This window comes from Coregonus clupeaformis, chromosome 36 (genome assembly GCF_020615455.1).
Source record: "Coregonus clupeaformis isolate EN_2021a chromosome 36, ASM2061545v1, whole genome shotgun sequence".
Taxonomy (NCBI): Eukaryota; Metazoa; Chordata; class Actinopteri; order Salmoniformes; family Salmonidae; genus Coregonus; species Coregonus clupeaformis.
Window position 1 is genome coordinate 11927780 of NC_059227.1, and position 19524 is coordinate 11947303.

Genomic DNA, 19524 nt, shown 5'->3' on the forward strand with positions numbered 1-19524 from the left:
CTTTATTTTGTCAGTTACCTGTAAATCAGTGGCAACAAGATGAATTTCAACAGTTAGCCATTTCTGTGAGCGAGTTAAGGTATTTTGAACTTCTGTAGGTTAGGATCGATGTGAGGTAATATGGACATTTTTGCATGAGTGCTTTGTAATGTGCTAACCAATGTCATGTTCTATGCGTTGTCAGAGACGGCCAGCCCACTTTCTGATACAGATCACAGAGATGTGTGCAAAATCGGTCACCTGTAAAAAGGGTAGTGCACTATAATAAACAGCATCCAATAGTTTAAAGAAGTTGCAGCGGCGTTCATATAGATAATGTCGCAATAGTCTAGGGCTGACAAGAAAGTTAGCTGAACAATATTTTTTCTACTATCAAGCAAAAGGCACAATTTATTTCTGCAGTAGAATCCCAGTTTGAGTTTCAGTGTATTTGTTAGCTCATCTACATGTATTTTAAATGACAACTTGTCATCGATCTAATGCCAAGGTATTTACAGTGCATTCGGAAAGTATTCAGACCCCTTGACTTTTTACACATTTTGTTACGTTACAGCCTTATTCTAAAATTTATTACATAGTTTTTTTCCCTCACAATACCCCATAATGACAAAGCAAAAACAGGTTTTTATAAATGATGGCAAATGTATTAACAATAAAACAACTTAAATATCACATTTAGTATTCAGACCCTTTACTCAGTACTTTTTTGAAGCACCTTTGGCAGTGATTACAGTCTCGAGTCTTCTTGGGTATGAGGCTACAAACTTGGCACACCTGTATTTGGGGAGTTTCTCCCCTTCTCTGCAGATTCTCTCAAGCTCTGTCAGGTTGGATGGGGTGCGTCGCTGCACAGCTATTTTCAGGTCTTTCCAAAGATGTTTGATCTGGTTCAAATCCGGGCTCTGGCTGGGCCACTCAAGGACATTCAGAGACTTGTCCCGAAGCCACTCCTCTGTTGTCTTGGCTGTGTGCTTAGGGTCATTGTCCTGTTGGAAGGTGAACCTTCGCCCCAGTCTTTAGGTGCCTTTTGGCGAACTCCAAGCAAGCTGTCATGTGTCTTTTACTGAGGAGTGCCTTCCATCTGGCCACTCTACCATAAAGGCCTGATTGGTGGAGTGTTGTAGAGATGGTTGTCCTTCTGGAAGGTTCTCCCATCTCCACAGAGGAACTCTGGAGATCTGTCAGAGTTACCATCGGGTTCTTGGTCACCTCCCTGACCAAGGCCCTTCTCCCCCGATTGCTCAGTTTGGCCGGGCGGCCAGCTCTAGGAAGAGTCTTGGTGGTTCCAAACTTCTTCAATTTAAGAATGATGGAGGCCACTGTGTTCTTGGGGACCTTCAATGCTGCAGAAATTTTATGGTACCCTCGACACAATCCTGTCTCAGAGCTCTTAAGACAATTCCTTCGACCTCATGGCTGGGTTTTTGGTCTGAGATGCACTGTCAACTGTGGGACCTTATATAGACAGGTGTGTGCCTTTCCAAATCATGTCCAATCAATTGAATTTACCGCAGGTGGACTCCAATCAAGTTGTAGAAACATCTCAAGGATGAGGAATGGAAACAGGATGCACCTGAGCTCAATTTCGAGTCTCATACCAAAAGGTCTGAATACTTATGTAAATAAGGTATTTCTGTTTTTCTATTTTTTATATACATTTGCAAACAATTCTAAAAACCTGTTTTTGCTTTGACATTATGGGGTATTGTGTGTAGATTGATGAGATTTTTTATTTATTTAATCCATTTTAGAATAAGGCTGTAACGTATCAAAGTGTGGACATTTCAAGGGGGCTGAATACTTTCCGAATGCACTGTATATGAGGGGACTCGCTCAATTTGGGCTCCATTCAACTTGCAGATATGTAAGTCTGTGAAGTCAATGTTGTGGGCTCTAGAAAATAGAATATACTTTGTTTTGTCCGTATTCAGTACCAGTTTAAGCTCAACAAGTGCTTTTTTATGACATTAAAAGCAGTCTGTAGATCAGGTATAGCCTGGTTCACAGAAGAGGTGGATGAGTACAGCACAGTATCATCAGCATACAAGTGTGCATTGTTGGTTAAGGGCTTGTAAATAAGCATTTCACAGTAAGGTCTACACCTGTTGTATTCGGCTCATGTAACAAATAAAGTTTGATTTGATTACAGTTTTTCACTAAGGACCCAATATATTTTATATAGTAAGTAAGCCTTGGACAAGTAAGCCTTGGACAAATAAGCTTTGTCCGAGCAAGAACAGACAGAATGGCCCATATCGTTTATACTGTATATAGTGTGAATAATACTGGCCCGAAAATGAACCCTTGAGGAATACCTTTAGTGACCTCGAATAATTGTGAGTTGACACAGTCAGCAATTATACATTGAGATCAATCACTGAAGTACCTTTTTTTTTAATCAAGTGCATTACTATCAAGTCTGACAGAGAACAGGTAATGCAATCATAATGAGTGATCCACAGTATAGAATGCTTTTGAACACTTTTTTTGCAGTTTTTTGTAAAAAAAAAAAAGCATTCAATATCATTGAGAACAAGTGATGCAGCAGAATGGTACTATGTTCCAGTCTAAATCCAGACTGATATGTATTTAAGATACAGTTCCTGGTTAAGAAGGAGAGAAGTTGAGAGTTTATCAATGCTTCAATCTTGTCCCTGACATCCTTGGAGAGCTCTTTGGTCTTGGCCATGGTGGAGTGTTTGGAATCGGATTGATTGATTGCTTCTGTGGACAGGTGTCTTTTATACATGTAACAAACTGAGATTAGGAGCACTCCCTTTAAGAGTTTGCTCCTAATCTCAGCTCGTTACCTGTATAAAAGACACCTGGGAGCCAGAAATCTTTCTGATTGAGAGGGGGTCAAATACTTATTTCCCTCATTAAAATGCAAATCAATTTATAACATTTTTTACATGTGTTTTTCTGGATTTTTTTGTTGTTATTCTGTCTCTAACTGTTCAAATAAACCTACCATTAAAATTATAGACTGATCATTTCTTTGTCAGTGGGCAAACTTACAAAATCAGCAGGGGATCAAATACTTTTTTCCCCTCACTGTACATGTTTTTGTTTATATTGAACAGTTTATTAATTAAAAAACAAAATGCAAGTCCTTTACACTGCATAACAATAAAACATAATATATAATATATTAAAGTTGCACTATGCAGAAATCGCTCCGCCATTTCCTGGTTGCTAAAACTCGAATAGTTCGCCTCATTTCAGTTTATGTGACAAAATAAGCTAAAAACTTAAGAACGGGAAGCATAAAATAGCGCACATAGAACAGATCTACTGCTTCTTTGACTAGCTTTCAAGTAAAATGATAGATCTATAACTCACATTTCTATGTGAATTTGGTCAGGTCGCCCAAAAAGCTACATATTGCCACATTAAAACTTAATCTTATACATTGTTTATAGTACTTAGGGCAGGCAAATTGTCCAGTAGTGATGAGTAAAGTTGTAGTAACATGTTTTGGGGATTTAGAGATATCTATCTATTATTTTGAATGCTGGAAACTAAACAATATTATTTCATATATTGTGCAGATCAATAAAAACAAAGAAGGCTATTAAAATGATCTTAGATTTGAGCATCTGTGTCCTCCATTTAAGAAAATCCTCAATTACCTAAGATTTGTGACCCACTACCTGGATTCAGTCATATGTTGCAAAATTTGAAATGTATTTTTTTTTTCATTGGATAATAGTGTAGACTCAGAGCTAGAATCATGTCTCTTTTTTTTGGGGGGGGGGACAATATTTTTCTCACCTGTTGCCAACCCCTGCCACTTTCCTGCCACTTTAATAAACATCAATAACCGTAAATATAGGCTTTACAACATGAGGACACTGGGATTCCATTGAATATATTTTAAAATACATAGGCAGGGATTCAGTCTATAAAGCTGTCAACAATGCAGCTTTTAAAGGCAATGTTCCCGCGTTCGCAGTGAATCTCGGCTCAATCCGAAAATTACATTTAAGGTCAGTTACAGTTACACCAGTCACTGTGCTATAACCTTGTTTGAATTGAGAACTCTTTTATTTTCAAGGCTGGTGTGGTAATATGGAACACGCCAATGTGATTCTCACCAGCATAGTAAAATGTACATGCTTCAGTGTGTAATATCAGGGAATCATACAGTATATCTATTGCTGTGTCTCGTCCACTAACAAGCCCTAAAAAAGCTGAACATTCAGGAAGCATCGAAAATCCCCAAAATGATAGATACATGAGTATTTGTTTTTACAGTTTGGTGGCAAGCCATGAATGTGGCTCCTGGGGCAAAATAAATATGACACCACTGACCTAAAGATTATTTATAATTTTAAGCTTGCTCTTGTTGAAGATGCTCTGTAACTTGTTTTTAACACTATCCCAGTGTTAGTATGACCAAATTATGCTCTTGTACCCTCCCTTTTAGGTCCTGTCAATCTGTCCCAAAGATATGCGAGCAGACATCTGTGTCCACCTTAATAGACAGGTGTTCAATGAACACCCAGCATTTCGACTGGCCAGTGATGGCTGCTTGCGCTCTCTAGCGGTTGAGTTCCAAACCACACACTGCGCCCCAGGGGACCTCATATTCCACGCTGGCGAAAGTGTGGACACCCTTTGCTTTGTAGTATCCGGGTCATTGGAAGTTATTCAGGACGACGAGGTCATCGCCATTCTAGGTAAGCACCCCTGGGATGTGTGGCACCCCTGAAATCTGTGGCACCGCTGATAAATTCTGAATCAATTAAGGATTAAACTGAGAGGAGCACATGTGTTTGTGTTTGTCTTAAAATACCCTGAGAATGCTGTTCATGGAATGACAATCTATGAACTTGACATTTTGAAGCAATAGATATATTTTTGTTTAGATTTGTGTTATTATAGGGAAGGACAGCATTTATATTATATGTAAGTAAGCATTTCACTGTAATGTCTGCACCTGTTGTATTCGGCGCATGTGACCAATAAAATTTGATTTGATTTGACAGTTGTACTATGCTCTCAAGGCAAAGTTAGGCAGTGTTTAAGTGGATAGTTCACCCACATTTCCTTACCCTGTAAGCAGTCTATGGACAAGGTATGAGAGATATCTATGTTGTATTAAAACATAAAAAAATGAAAAAACATTAAAACAAGGAGTCATGTTGAGACCAAGGTCTATTTTTCAAATGATCTCTGCAGAATACAAAATACACACATCAGTTACGAATACGAAAGGCAATCAACAAATAGGAAATACAAAGAAAAAAAACAGAAATACAAAACAGGATCATTAAAAGCAAGAAACTTTTGTTGTGTGTGTAGTTTTTCCACAGTTCGAAATCTAGTGGGGGGAACTTGGTAGGGGGAACACTTCAGGGAGTTTAACGGTAGCTCATGCAAGGTACACCAATCTGGCCACTGTTCCAAATGCTAACGTTTTACAATTTGTGGCAGAAATTGTCCAAATCATCAATAAGGAACTTAATTGAGCTACACAATCAATTTGACATACTTTAGGATAATTTGGACATGAAACTAGAAAATGCTGTCATACCTTCTGTCATACCTTGTCAATAGACTGCTTACAGGGTAAGGAAACCAATGAACAGCAGGGAATCTTAAAAATAAGTGTACCTTGCATGAGTTACTGTTAAAACTCCCTGAAGTGTTCCCTCTACCAAGTTCTAGATTTTGAATTGTGGATAAACTACACACACATCAATCCCTGTGCTCTGTCACTGTGCTTAAAGGCCCAATGCAGCTGTTTTTATCTCAATATCAAATAATTTCTGGGTAACAATTAAGTAGAAACAAAAATAGCTTCTTAACAAAGAGCCATTTCTCAAGGAAGAATTTTGCTCTGGGAGTGGTCTGAGGGAGGGGAAAACTGAAAACGAAATGTTATTGGCAGAGAGGTTTGGAACTCTCTTTCTTATTGGTCTAGGCAGGCCAAAACTCCATCCCACCAAAACAGGCTGAAATTTCAGGCTGTCTTTTCAAATAGCTCTTACACTAAAAGGGCATTATCATAATTTTCACAATTTCACAGTATTATTCCAACCTCATAGTGTGAACCTTCAGGCTCTGATCAGACCCTACACCCAAACGAGGGCACTACGTTCATCCCCCTCTGGCCTGCTAGACCCCCTACCTCTACGGAAGCACAGTTCCCGCTCAGCCCAGTCAAACCTATTCGCTGCTCTGGCACCCCAATGTTGGAACAAGCTCCACCACGACGCCAGGACGGCGGAGTCACTGACCACCTTCCGGAGACACTTGAAACCCTACCTCTTTAAGGAATACCTTGCAATAGTCTAACAGTAATCCTTCTACACCCCCACCCCCTCCCCCAGTGGTGGTTGTCCCACTAGCTATCCTAAGTTGAATGCACCAATTTGTAAGTCGCTCTGGATAAGAGTGTCTGCTAAATGACTTAAATGTAAAATGTAAATGGACATATATATAAACACAGGAAAAGCACGCTTTTGACTGCACCAGGCTTTTAAGGTTGAAAAGGTGGAGAGGGTGGCAAAGCAACACTTTTCCTTAAGTTACTCTGTTGATGACACTAACCAACTCATTTCATACATGCAAACAGATAATTTGTTCGTTCGACAGGGTGGGATCTTTTTGTGTCGGTAAAATTAATTATGCAAAAATTGGTGGTGGAAATGCCTTTATGCACAAATATTTATATAATAACCATCATGTCGAAGTTAACTTGGAGTCACACTGTCACACTCTGGCTCCAGGACTTGTGTATTTGAGCCAGGGTGTATGTTGTTTTGTTGGGTTTTGGGTGATTGTTTATGTTTGCATGTCTGTCACGTTTATTTCTAGGTTGGGAGTTCTGTGTGTCTATTTCTAGGTCGTTGATTGGTGTCGTGTGACTCCCAATCGGAGGTAACGAGTGTCAGCTGTCGGCTCGTTATCTCTGATTGGGAGCCATATTTATTCGGGTCTGTGTTTGCATATGGGTTGTGGGTTTTTGTTCCAAGTTCAGGCTTTGTCTCTGTTGGACTTCACTTTCGTCTTTTGTTTGTATTGACGTGCTTTTCGTATTAAAGTCATCATGTTCACTCGCAACGCTGCGCATTGGTCTGCTCATTTTCAAGACGATCGTGACAGAAAAACCCACCATCAAAGGACCAAGCAGCGTGTCCAGGAGCAAAGAGACTGGACATGGGTGGAGGCGCCCGGGTAAGGAGATCGAGAGGCTGGCGATGGCCCAGGTGGGCAAATCGTGGTCCTGGGAGGACATGCTCGGGGGCAAGGGACCTTGGGGGAAGATCAAGGCCCTGGCGAGAGAGGAGCATCGGCGGCAGCAGGTTTTTCTGTCGGAAGGACGAGAGGCAACCCCAAGAAATTTTTGGGGGGCACATGGCTTGGGCGGCTGGGCAGCAGGAGGCTGCCACAGGGAGAAAAGGAGAGAAGGCTAACGGAGTACGGGAGCCATTGGCGAGTAGAGGGAGGGAAGTGTTTGTGGCACGGCGTGAAGGACTGATGTGTGTTGCCAGTCCGGTCCGGCCCGTTCCTGATCCTCGGTTGAGGCCAGTGGTGTGTGTTCCCGGTGCCGGACCGGCCTGTTCCTACTCAAGCACCAGGTCCACGGTGTGCTACGCCAGACCGGAGCCGCTAGAGCCTTCCGCCAGACAGGAGCCGCTAGAGCCTTCCGCCAGACAGAATCATACACCAGCGATGGAATCAGCAGGAGCCGACGCAGCCCGTACAAGACTGGAAGCCCAGGTTCGGGTCCAGCAAGAGCAGCTCCTGCAGATGAGAACCGCCCTGCGGGAGGTGATGACCACTCTCCGAGGCTGGGGTCCGCCTCCACCGCCAGCCGCCCAGCCTGCACCGTCAGCCAGCCATGAGCAGCCAGATCCGTCAGCCAGCCATGAGCAGCCAGATCCGTCAGCCAGCCAGAGCAGCCAGATCCGTCAGCCAACCATGAGCAGCCAGATCCGTCAGCCAGCCATGAGCAGCCAGATCCGTCAGCCAGCCATGAGCAGCCAGATCCGTCAGCCAACCACGAGCAGCCAGATCCGTCCAGCCAGCCATGAGCAGCCAGATCCGTCAGCCAGCCACGAGCAGCCAGATCCGTCCAGCCAGCCATGAGCAGCCAGATCCGTCAGCCAGCCATGAGCAGCCGGATCCGTCAGCCAGCCATGAGCAGCCGGATCCGTCAGCCAGCCATGAGCAGCCGGATCCGTCAGCCAGCCATGAGCAGCCGGATCCGCCAGAGCCGTCCAGCCAGGATCCGCCAGAGCCGTCCAGCCAGGATCTGCCAGAGCCGTCCAGCCAGGATCCGCCAGAGCCGTTCAGCCAGGATCCGCCAGAGCCGTCCAGCCAGGATCCGCCAGAGCCGTCCAGCCAGGATCCGCCAGAGCCGTCCAGCCAGGATCCGCCAGAGCCGTCCAGCCGGGATCCGCCAGAGCCGTCCAGCCAGGATCCGCCAGAGCCGTCCAGCCAGGATCCGCCAGAGCCGTCCAGCCAGGATCCGCCAGAGCCGTTCAGCCAGGATCCGCCAGAGCCGTTCAGCCCGGATCCGCCAGAGCCGTCCAGCCCGGATCCGCCAGAGCCGTCCAGCCCGGATCCGCCAGCCAGCCAGGATCCGCCAGAGCCAGCCAGCCAGGATCCGCCATTCAGTCCGGGAGCTGCCCCTTAGTCCGGTACTGCCTCCTAGTCCGGTGCTGCCCCTGAGTCCGGTGATGCCTCTTAGTCCAGTGCCGCCCATTAACCCAGTGGGGTGTAGTTGGGGGTGGTAATGTGGAGGAGGCTAGGGAAGCGGGTGGTGACTAAGGTGGGATGGGGGAGCACGACCAGGGCAGAACCGCCACCGTGGACAGACGCCCACCCAGACCCTCCCCTAGACTGTATGCTGGTGCGCCCGGAGTTCGCACCTTTAGGGGGGGTACTGTCACACTCTGGCTCCAGGGGCCTGTTGCACAAAACTAGGATAAGGGATTAAGCCAGGATATCTTGGTGATCCTGGCTCAATTGATCCGTAATCCGGTTGCACTAAAGATGGATAGGGGGCAGGAGGATATGTTATGGTATAAATTACCATGGAGATTTATTCTGTGGAGCTAGCCTGCTCCAGACCAGGCTAAATTCCAGGATCTATTTAATCTCATCCCTAATGTCAGTCAGCAGTCACCACAAATGGAAACCAATAGTTATTTCACTGCTCACTATACATTGTTATCACATATAACTAGACCCACTGTCATTATTTAAACGTTTGTGATCATTAATTTCAATGATTTTGGATAAAAAATGATTTTTAGATGATGTTGCTATCATTAGATAATTTACAGTTTCCCATAGACTATAAGGCTATATATAAAATGATAGAATATTAGGGCCACAGAGGGGAAAAAAACACAAGTCATAATATTGTAACCAGTTGTTTTAAAGGAGGACAGTTGTTAAAATGACAGATGTGGGGCATTTCGTGAAATTGTACTTCAGTATGGTTTCATAAACAAAGACATGCTGATGTGCCAGAATATTAAGTATCACATTGTCATAAGTATCAAAACTGTAAAAACAATATGTAGCTTTTCTGCAGAAAGAACCAGCCTCATAAATTTATGACTTTATCCTTTTTCTTCAGTGTGGCCCTAGTACTCTGTCATATAAACAACACACATTCCATATGAATATAAAAACACAATGTGTAACATTATGTTCCTTTATTGAATAAGGACAAAACAAAGCAGGTAAACCATCAGCTCCTTTCGAAACTGAAGTCACAGTGACTCTACAAGATGGAAAGCACAGAATCCAAGCATATTATACAAAATGATACATACACATTCAAAGGTCTGTATATAACACACCCTGCATGTCTGCACACTAAAATAAATGCAGGACAAATCCATACACATCAACTGAACAGACAAATGAATGGATGCAGTAGCCTCCCTGCAGCCTTGTATTACACACAGTATACCGCACAAACATCATAAGAGGCCAAATTCGTAAAAAAACGAACCCAAAAAAACCCAAATTCCTCTGCCACCGCAGGACATATTTAACCAAAATTGAAAGCACACATACTAACTAAAATAATTCAACACATATTGGTCCCTCAGCAGCCGACCACTGTCGTCATCAGGGAAGATTGCCGGATTGTCCCAGTCCATGGCTGGTGGCACTCTGGGGGCCCTCTCCTTCCTCAGGCAGGCCACATTGTGGAAGACAGCACAAGCCACAGTAATATCACATGCCCTAACAGGGCTGACCCTTAATTTGTGAAGGCAGTGAAAGCGTGCCTTCAGGAGGCCAAAGGTCATTTCAACTCTGGCCCTGGTCCTGGCATGGGCATGGTTGTAGGCCTGCTGTGCTTCCTGGGGGTCTGTGAAAGGTGTCAGGAGAAAAGGCTGGCAGCCATACCCCCTGTCTCCCAGCAACACACCAGAGAATTCACCTGTCAACACAAAATCTCATCATTACTACCTCATAAACACAGTGATATTCTTGACACAGCCATGATGGTTATAAATAGGGGTTGTGTGGCTTACCTTGTGATAGGCACTGATAGATTTCAGAGGCCCGAAAGATTCTGGAGTCATGGACTGAGCCAGGCCATTTTGCCACAACATTGCTGATCACACAGTCAGCATTGCAGACCATCTGGAAATCATAAGATGAGGAATATTACACCAATCAATGCACATCACTGGCAATGCAGAGTGTTCGTCAATGGACAATATCAAAAAGTTATGTTCACCTGAACATTAATGCTGTGAAAGGATTTCCTATTCACAAAATCGGCCTCATGGGCACCTGAGGGGCTTTTTATCCTTATGTGTGTGCAGTCCACTGCACCAATGACATTGGGGAAACCTGTCACACAAAGTAATGAGTATCCTACTATGTGTTAACAGTTGTCCTGTAATTTGTAGATCCTCTTACCTGCAATCCTATAGAACTCCTCTTTGATGTCACAGAGTCTTCTGTGGCCAGGGAAGGAGATGAAGACATCTGCTAATGCTTTGATAGCCAGACACACACTCCTTATTGTGCGGCAAATTGTGGCCTTGTTCAGCTGTTCTGCATCCCCCACTGAGTACAGGAAGGCTCCACTAGCAAAAAAGCGCAAGGCCACACAAACCATTTGCTCCACACTCAGTGCATGGCTCCGTGCAGTGCGGTGCTTAATCCTGGGACCCAGTAGTCTGCATAGATACAGTGGGGAAAAAAAGTATTTAGTCAGCCACCAATTGTGCATGTTCTCCCACTTAAAAAGATGAGAGAGGCCTGTAATTTTCATCATAGGTACACGTCAACTATGACAGACAAAATGAGGGAAATCACATTGTAGGATTTTTTATGAATTTATTTGCAAATTATGGTGGAAAATAAGTATTTGGTCAATAACAAAAGTTTCTCAATACTTTGTTATATACCCTTTGTTGGCAATGACACAGGTCAAACGTTTTCTGTAAGTCTTCACAAGGTTTTCACACACTGTTGCTGGTATTTTGGCCCATTCCTCCATGCAGATCTCCTCTAGAGTAGTGATGTTTTGGGGCTGTCGCTGGGCAACACGGACTTTCAACTCCCTCCAAAGATTTTCTATGGGGTTGAGATCTGGAGACTAGCTAGGCCACTCCAGGACCTTGAAATGCTTCTTACGAAGCCACTCCTTCGTTGCCCGGGCGGTGTGTTTGGGATCATTGTCATGCTGAAAGACCCAGCCACGTTTCATCTTCAATGCCCTTGCTGATGGAAGGAGATTTTCACTCAAAATCTCACGATACTTGGCCCCATTCATTCTTTCCTTTACACGGATCAGTCGTCCTGGTCCCTTTGCAGAAAAACAGCCCCAAAGCATGATGTTTCCACCCCCATGCTTCACAGTAGGTATGGTGTTCTTTGGATGCAACTCAGCATTCTTTGTCCTCCAAACACGATGAGTTGAGTTTTTACCAAAAAAGTTATATTTTGGTTTCATCTGACCATATGACATTCTCCCAATGATCTTCTGGATCATCCAAATGCACTCTAGCAAACTTCAGACGGGCCTGGACATGTACTGGCTTAAGCAGGGGGAAATGTCTTGCACTGCAGGATTTGAGTCCCTAGCGGCGTAGTGTGTTACTGATTGTAGGCTTTGTTACTTTGGTCCCAGCTCTATGCAGGTCATTCACTACGTCCCCCCGTGTGGTTCTGGGATATTTGCTCACCGTTCTTGTGATCATTTTGACCCCACGGGGTGAGATCTTGCGTGGAGCCCCAGATCGAGGGAGATTATCAGTGGTCTTGTATGTCTTCCATTTCCTAATAATTGCTCCCACAGTTGATTTCTTCAAACCAAGCTGCTTACCTATTGCAGATTCAGTCTTCCCAGCCTGGTGCAGGTCTACAATTTTGTTTCTGGTGCCCTTTGACAGCTCTTTGGTCTTGGCCATAGTGGAGTTTGGAGTGTGACTGTTTGAGGTTGTGGACAGGTGTCTTTTATACTGATAACAAGCTCAAACAGGTGCCATTAATACCGGTAACGAGTGGAGGACAGAGGAGCCTCTTAAAGAAGAAGTTACAGGTCTGTGAGAGCCAGAAATCTTGCTTGTTTGTAGGTGACCAAATACTTATTTTCCACCATAATTTGCAAATAAATTCATAAAAAATCCTACAATGTGATTTTTGGATTTTCTTTTCTCAATTTGTCTGTCATAGTTGACGTGTACCTATGATGAAAATTACAGGCCTCTCTCATCTTTTTAAGTGGGAGAACTTGCACAATTGGTGGCTGACTAAATACTTTTTTTCCCCACTGTACCTGATGCCATCTGCAGAAAACCTGTATCTTTCATATAGATGGTCATCAGGGAAGGCCAGTGGGTCCAACCGGTCCCTGAAGACCCTTTCTCGCCTGAAGGCTCTCCTCAGCACAAGTGCTTCTTCATCCACCACATCTCGCACGAATGGGCATGCCATTGTCAGAGCAGAAAGGAACACACAATTTTGGGCCTTCATATAGGCTAGTGGCCACACCTGGTGCTGGGGGGGTGGGCAAAAGAGGGCGATGCCTTATAACGATGACTTGGTTGTACTGATTGCTGGGAAAATAAAAAAAACTTAGAAAGATGCCACCGTCCTGTGTGCTCACAATAAGAGCTCATATGTCATGGCTCACTTGACTTTACGAGAATATACCTAATTTTTATTTTGAGCTGTGTCATCTTCTTGGAGCTGGGGGAGGAAAGAAAAATAATGATTAATACATTTGTGTTACAGTTAGCATACAGTGTACATTGAAGGCATATCTCACCTCCCTCTCAAGTTTTTTTATTTCAAGGTCCAGTTTCCTAATTGTCCTCTTTTTTATTTCGGACTCCAGTGCAAGATTTTCCATCTTTTTCTTCTTGTACTGAATGTCTATGTCTGCCAGTTCTATTTGGCGCCGGAGGTGGTTGCCATACAACTTTCTGATAGCTTGTGAGCTCTGTGAACACAATACAATTAGCGCAGCTGGAATTTGGCAGGATGTGGTGTCCTTTTATTAATACGCACTATGTTGCCAGGCTGGTTTTCCCACTGTATAGCATCTGGGTCCTGTAAAAGAAATTAGATTTTTTGATTTTGATGAGGACTCCTCACCATTGTAGAGTAAATAGTACTTTCACAGTCTTAACATGATACCTCATGCCTTCTGGAATCCAGAGAGATGGTCTCCTCCTCATCATCGTCTCCATCATGTGCTGTTGCTGCTGCACTGGGGCCTTCACCCTATCACATTTAATCGGATTCATATTGAAGCTAGTAGACAAGACATGCCAGGCCTACAGTATGCCTTTGATGGAGTACTCACTGGATCAGCATCGTCTGGTGCTTGTGCTGGTGGCTCTAACAGGAACACAGTGCTGCCAGACACTGCAAGGCAATAGGTAAACCAAAGTCAGACAGTCCAAATTGATTCAATATGAATGTGGTTGTATCCCATGTAGAGATGGAAGGACATACCTTGAATGAAGCGGGTGGCATCTTGGGAGGAACCTATGCTCGTCTCTTTCCCCCAGGGATCCCCTCTAAGACGGGCCTGCCTTTATTTAGCTCCAAGGCCATGTCCTCTGCTGGGGTAAGGTCAGCCTTTGGTGACCCACCACCCGTGCCTTGTCTGTGGGTATTCTTTTTCACTGCTAAAACAGTACAGACAATGTGTGAGCAGGCACCTTCTGGGTACAATATATGCTTGTGCTTTGTTAAATATTAGTCAGGGACCATACCATTCTGCAGAATGTTCTTGTATTTGATTTTGACCTGCTGCCATGTCCGTTTTGGCCCGTTCATGTTTAATCTACACACACACACACACACACACACACACACACATTTAATGGAGTCACACTGCAAAAAATTACTTGGTATTTTTGTCTTGTTTTCAGTAAAAATATCAAAAAATTTATCATAGCTTTATACAGTGTTATGGAGTTACTTTACACAATTTCACTCATATCTGCAGTGCATTTCAATTAAAAATTTTACCGTTTCATAATTACAGTACAACTGCATTTTTGGAGATGTGAATTAAATATTTGAATTGTAATGTTTCAGCGGAGCGGTGAGTGTGTAATTGTGCACTACTTACGCATTCAGGCGGTCTGCAATACTTTGCCACGCTTTTTCTCTTTGCTTTATCACTGTGGCGGTGTTGCCTTTCTTCTTAATTATATCTTTTACCTCCTCGTATGCCTCCATGAGGATTTGTGCTTCCGACGGGGAAAAGTACGCGGCTCTAGTTGCCATGGTAAATCAGTTAATCTGTGATCTGTGGCGGGGTCTATTTGAGTGAGCCGTGAGCGCGCACCTATCCAGGATTGGTTTCACCTGGCTTAATGAATCCGTGTCTGCTCATCCTGGCTTGGTCTTTGTGCAACCAATTAAGCCTGGACGCACATGTTTTGGCTTCATTGAGCTCAGCTGAGTCATTTATCCCGGATGTCTTAATTCTACTTTTGTGCAACAGGCCCCAGGACTTGTGTATTTGAGCCAGGGTGTATGTTGTTTTGTTGGGTTTTGGGTGATTGTTTATGTTTGCATGTCTGTCACGTTTATTTCTAGGTTGGGAGTTCTGGGTGTCTATTTCTAGGTCGTTGATTGGTGTCGTGTGACTCCCAATCGGAGGTAACGAGTGTCAGCTGTCGGCTCGTTATCTCTGATTGGGAGCCATATTTATTCGGTCTGTGTTTGCATATGGGTTGTGGGTTTTTGTTCCAAGTTCAGGCTTTGTCTCTGTTGGACTTCACTTTCGTCTTTTGTTTGTATTGACGTGCTTTTCGTATTAAAGTCATCATGTTCACTCGCAACGCTGCGCATTGGTCTGCTCATTTTCAAGACGATCGTGACACACGCGATGATATGGTGTGTGGTCCTCCCACTACGACCAGACTACGACTCCGGAAACCATGCAGTTTATTAGGCTACACATGAAATAAGTTATGATGAACTTCACAGGGTGGTGAAAGTGCACGGTGATGTGCTTGATGCTACTTTCCAATAAATGTCGGGGGTCTTATTCTGGTGACATGATGATCGTTGCTTGACTGTCGTTTGACAAATAAAAATATTCTCACTCTTATCCATAATAATCTCATCATGTAAACTAGCCAACCCAGACAGCCTACCCGCACTGTATCTGCGAGCTGTTGGCTAAAGCGCATGTGCCAAGATCAGAGTAGGCACATTTGCTATTTAACGCAACAGTTTTTGTGACAAAACTATCGGTAGAGTTGAAAATGCGATGGAGACGCATTGAACTCTAGATTTTAATATTTGTGTGCACTACATCATCACGCACTGGTTTTTATCCGCAAAAAGTCTGTTTGGTGGGAACACACCACTGGTGGGAGAATTTGCATATTCTCTTTATGCCAATTTTAGAATATTCGTTTGAAAATCTGTCGCCAATTAGATGGAAACCTAACTAGTAACAAATTGTTTTGGGTAATGCTACTTTTCGTTTTCCTCAGGTAAGGGAGATGTGTTCGGGGATGTCTTCTGGAAGGAAGACAATCTGGCACATGCTTGTGCCAATGTGCGGGCTCTCACCTACTGCGACTTGCACGTAATTCGGAGAGATGCTCTGCTGAAGGTGTTGGAGTTCTACACTGCTTTCGCTAACACATTCTCCCGCAACCTAATTCTCACCTGCAATTTGCGCAAACGGGTAAGAAATATGCACATTCACATTGGGGGGGGGGGGATCATGCATGCGCTTCATTGTTTAATTACTCTCCCTTACTGAACAGTTTTTTTTTTTTTTACCACATTATGAAGTTTGAGTGACTTTATTAGGCTGAAGTGAGCACATTTACTGTAGGTGAACTCAGTCTGAGGTGTCCAGAATGCATACTCTCTCTTCCTCTCAATGTCTTCCTTCACGTCTCATGTCTCCTTTCCTACAGTTCGTAAGACATTGTACCCGAGCATGAATGCATTGAGTTTGTGTTTTCAAATTGAGGTCCATGATCGATTCCAAATGAACCATGAATGACAGAAAGCCTGCAGGATAACGAGCGTGTGGCACATAGGAAGAGAGACCATTTAACTAGTCAAAAATACTTACCAGGGATACTGTTTGGTCTGAGTTCGTCTGTGGAATTCAATCGTGGTGCATTCTACGTTTTTATACAAAACACTTTCACAGGTCTGTTTGATTTGGACAGAAGCATGTCCTTGGAGGAGGGAGTTGAAATGGTCAGTGCTGTGGTTTGTAGATGACCTCGCTAAGTCAGTCATGACGGCGAACCAGGCTGAAAAGTTTGAGTGTAGCCACCGTTGGCTTTGGGATTTCTAAATCAAACACACTAGTGGAAAACTCATTGTATAAATGTGTAATGCACTTTGATCGAAATGCAGCCCATCTAGTTACACACCAAGGGAGGGAGGGAGGGTGGTAGGGAGAGAGGGAGGGAGAGAGAGAGGGGGAGAGAGAGAATGGTAGCAAAGGAGAGAGATAGTATCAATGGCATTGAAGACTGAATTATTTGATACAATTTACATAGTAAATATATGAAGAAAACACAAGAACGATCAAATGAAAATACACAGTTAAAATACATATTTTCTTTATTTTAAATGTCAGTGCTACAGGTAAGGTGGCTGTTTTGGGTCTGGTATGGTACAGTCAGGTAAAACAAAGTCACAATAATCCAACTGTCAGTGCAATGCTCACTGCACCGGATCAGGTCCAGTTTGGTTGAAGACTGTGTCTCACATCCAGTGGTATTGTACAGTGCTAAGTCTGACAATTGACTATTTTAGCCTGGATGTCCTAATATGTACACTGTACAATACACTCTAATAGGTTTTCACGGGGCATTTCAGCTCCCCTAATTTGTCAATTCTCTTGATTCAACTCCCACAATCTCTAAGGAACAAGGATGGAGGGGGAAGTGCAAGGCCTCCCATACCCTGTCATAGCAAGGGAATACATTTTTCATCCATCACAAATGTTTCAAAACAGGTAGACCGGCAAGAAAGTGAGATTCTTTCACACGCACAGTTCTAACATCATTTATGAAGTGGTTGGTTCAGCGAAAGTCCTGTGGACTGCAATAAACAAAACTCACTCAGCTGAAACATGCCTTTGACTTCACAAATCATTGCATTGTGAACATTTTACTTTGAAGAAGTTCCACATTTACAGTAATATGAACAAAACAACACATTTTACAAGACTATGCTGAGATAAAACTGAACAGTGACTAAAGGACCTGAAACATGGAGTGGCACTGCTGACACAAAACAGAGACAGACTACCTTATATGGCGGCTGGTTTCACTTTAGTCTATGTGGTGTATAATTCAGGAGTATTGAAACAGTTCTTGCAGTTCAATCAAATCCAGGTTTTATTCCCCATTGTTTTCTAAGTCTAAAACTTGGGGATGTAATCAAAATCAAATGTGACCGACCGGCTTGATTCGGTCTTATGTAGCAACATTTGAAATTGTGTTTTTTACATTGGATAAAAGTAGAGACTCAGATAGAAAATGGTATATCATACACTACAGTTGAGGAACAATGGGACATTAATTCTGCTTTGAAAGTTGATAAACTTGTAACCTCACTTTGAGGAAAAATGCCTTGAATGTTTTGGTACACCTACTGGAGAGCTCTTCTTTGTCTACACCCATTCAGCATCGTTCACACCCTCTTAAGTTTTAGCCCCACCCAGCTCTTTAAGGATTCACATGTGAGGCCATGTACTAAACAACCAAAGATTTCAAGCCCTAAAGGCTGGTTTATACTACAGTGTGTTCGTAAATTCAAACTGAGTGCCAGAGTGTGCTCAGAGCGCGTTGTCAGATTGTCCGTTTGTAAATTCAGAGTTGTTCGCTCATGGGCCGTTCAGAGCGCACACTGGATGATCTGGCCGAGGAATCGGGTTGATCCGAGCATTCTGAACTAACAACAGCAGTCAAGAACCCAAGCTAACTGGCTAATGTTGGCTAGCTTGCTAGCTACTTCCAGACACAAATGAGGGAACAGCTCTCTCTGACCATTTTACTCGCCCTAGCAGAGCTGGTTAGGCTGTTTTTATGTTATTCAGAGCTGCAACTGTGCTGCTGGCAACAATTTAAATATGCTTTTTTGCCAACGTTTACTGACACCGGCCATATTCAACAGGTGTTGAGCGTTCGTAATTTCGTCAGTTATTCTGCGCTCTGGAACACTCAGACGAGTGCTCTGAAATCGGAGTAGATAGCCAGAGCAAATTTACCAGCTACGTCTGTCGACAGTTGTCGCAGTGACATCATGAACGTTCTATTAAAATGGTTACTTGCATAGTGAAGTCTTTTGTTTAGACATGTAGCTAGCTAGCTAGCTAAACAATGAACCATAATCCCATCTCATAACGTTACTACCCTGCATAAATCTGCAGGTAGCTAACCAACCAGGTTCAATGTTAGCTAGCTAACATTAGGCTATAACTAGCAATGCAAATGGCTCTGAGATATGAATAATATTACTACACAGATCATACACGTAATGTTAGCTAGCTAGCCAGCCAGCTAACGTTAGCTAGCTAGCTAACAGTATGCTTTAACTTGAAATGAAAATGACTTTCTGACAAAATTAGTGTAATAAAAAAAAATAGAAAGTGTAATATCTGAAAATGTAGCTAGCTAGACTATCTTACCCGCATACATGGATGGATGCTTCTCTCTCTCTGTCACGAATGCCATGGTTGCCTTAGTTTGAAGATGTAATCCGGAGACAGGGGTTTTATACAACAGCCATACTGTGTGTTCTCTTTTCGACTCCGTCTGCATATTTGCAATCAAATGCCAGAATTTTCTCCATCTCCTTAGCTATCCTACTCTAATTCCACTGTGCATTCCACTAATTTCAAAACTCGGTCCTCCAGAAAGTGGAGAGCAACACCTTTGCAGTTCTATTACGTGATATATATTTTTAAAAAGCCACATTAGAAAGGATTACCTACACACACTGACCAGCTCATGTTATATACAGAAGCGTGCTATATGGCAGACCAATCCGAACTCATCTCTCGGCATGTCCAGCCCA

The 19524-nt window shown here is 43.4% G+C and overlaps 1 protein-coding gene across 1 annotated transcript in view; it reads left to right on the plus strand.

Annotated features, from left to right (window-relative positions):
- kcnh5a (potassium voltage-gated channel, subfamily H (eag-related), member 5a) overlaps nt 1–19524 on the plus strand; it is a 169858-nt gene that overhangs the window by 121273 nt on the left and 29061 nt on the right. Inside the window, exons 9-10 of the mRNA XM_045211191.1 lie at nt 4430–4682; nt 15963–16159. Coding sequence (XP_045067126.1) covers nt 4430–4682; nt 15963–16159 — 450 coding nt within the window. The remainder of the gene's footprint in view (nt 1–4429; nt 4683–15962; nt 16160–19524) is intronic.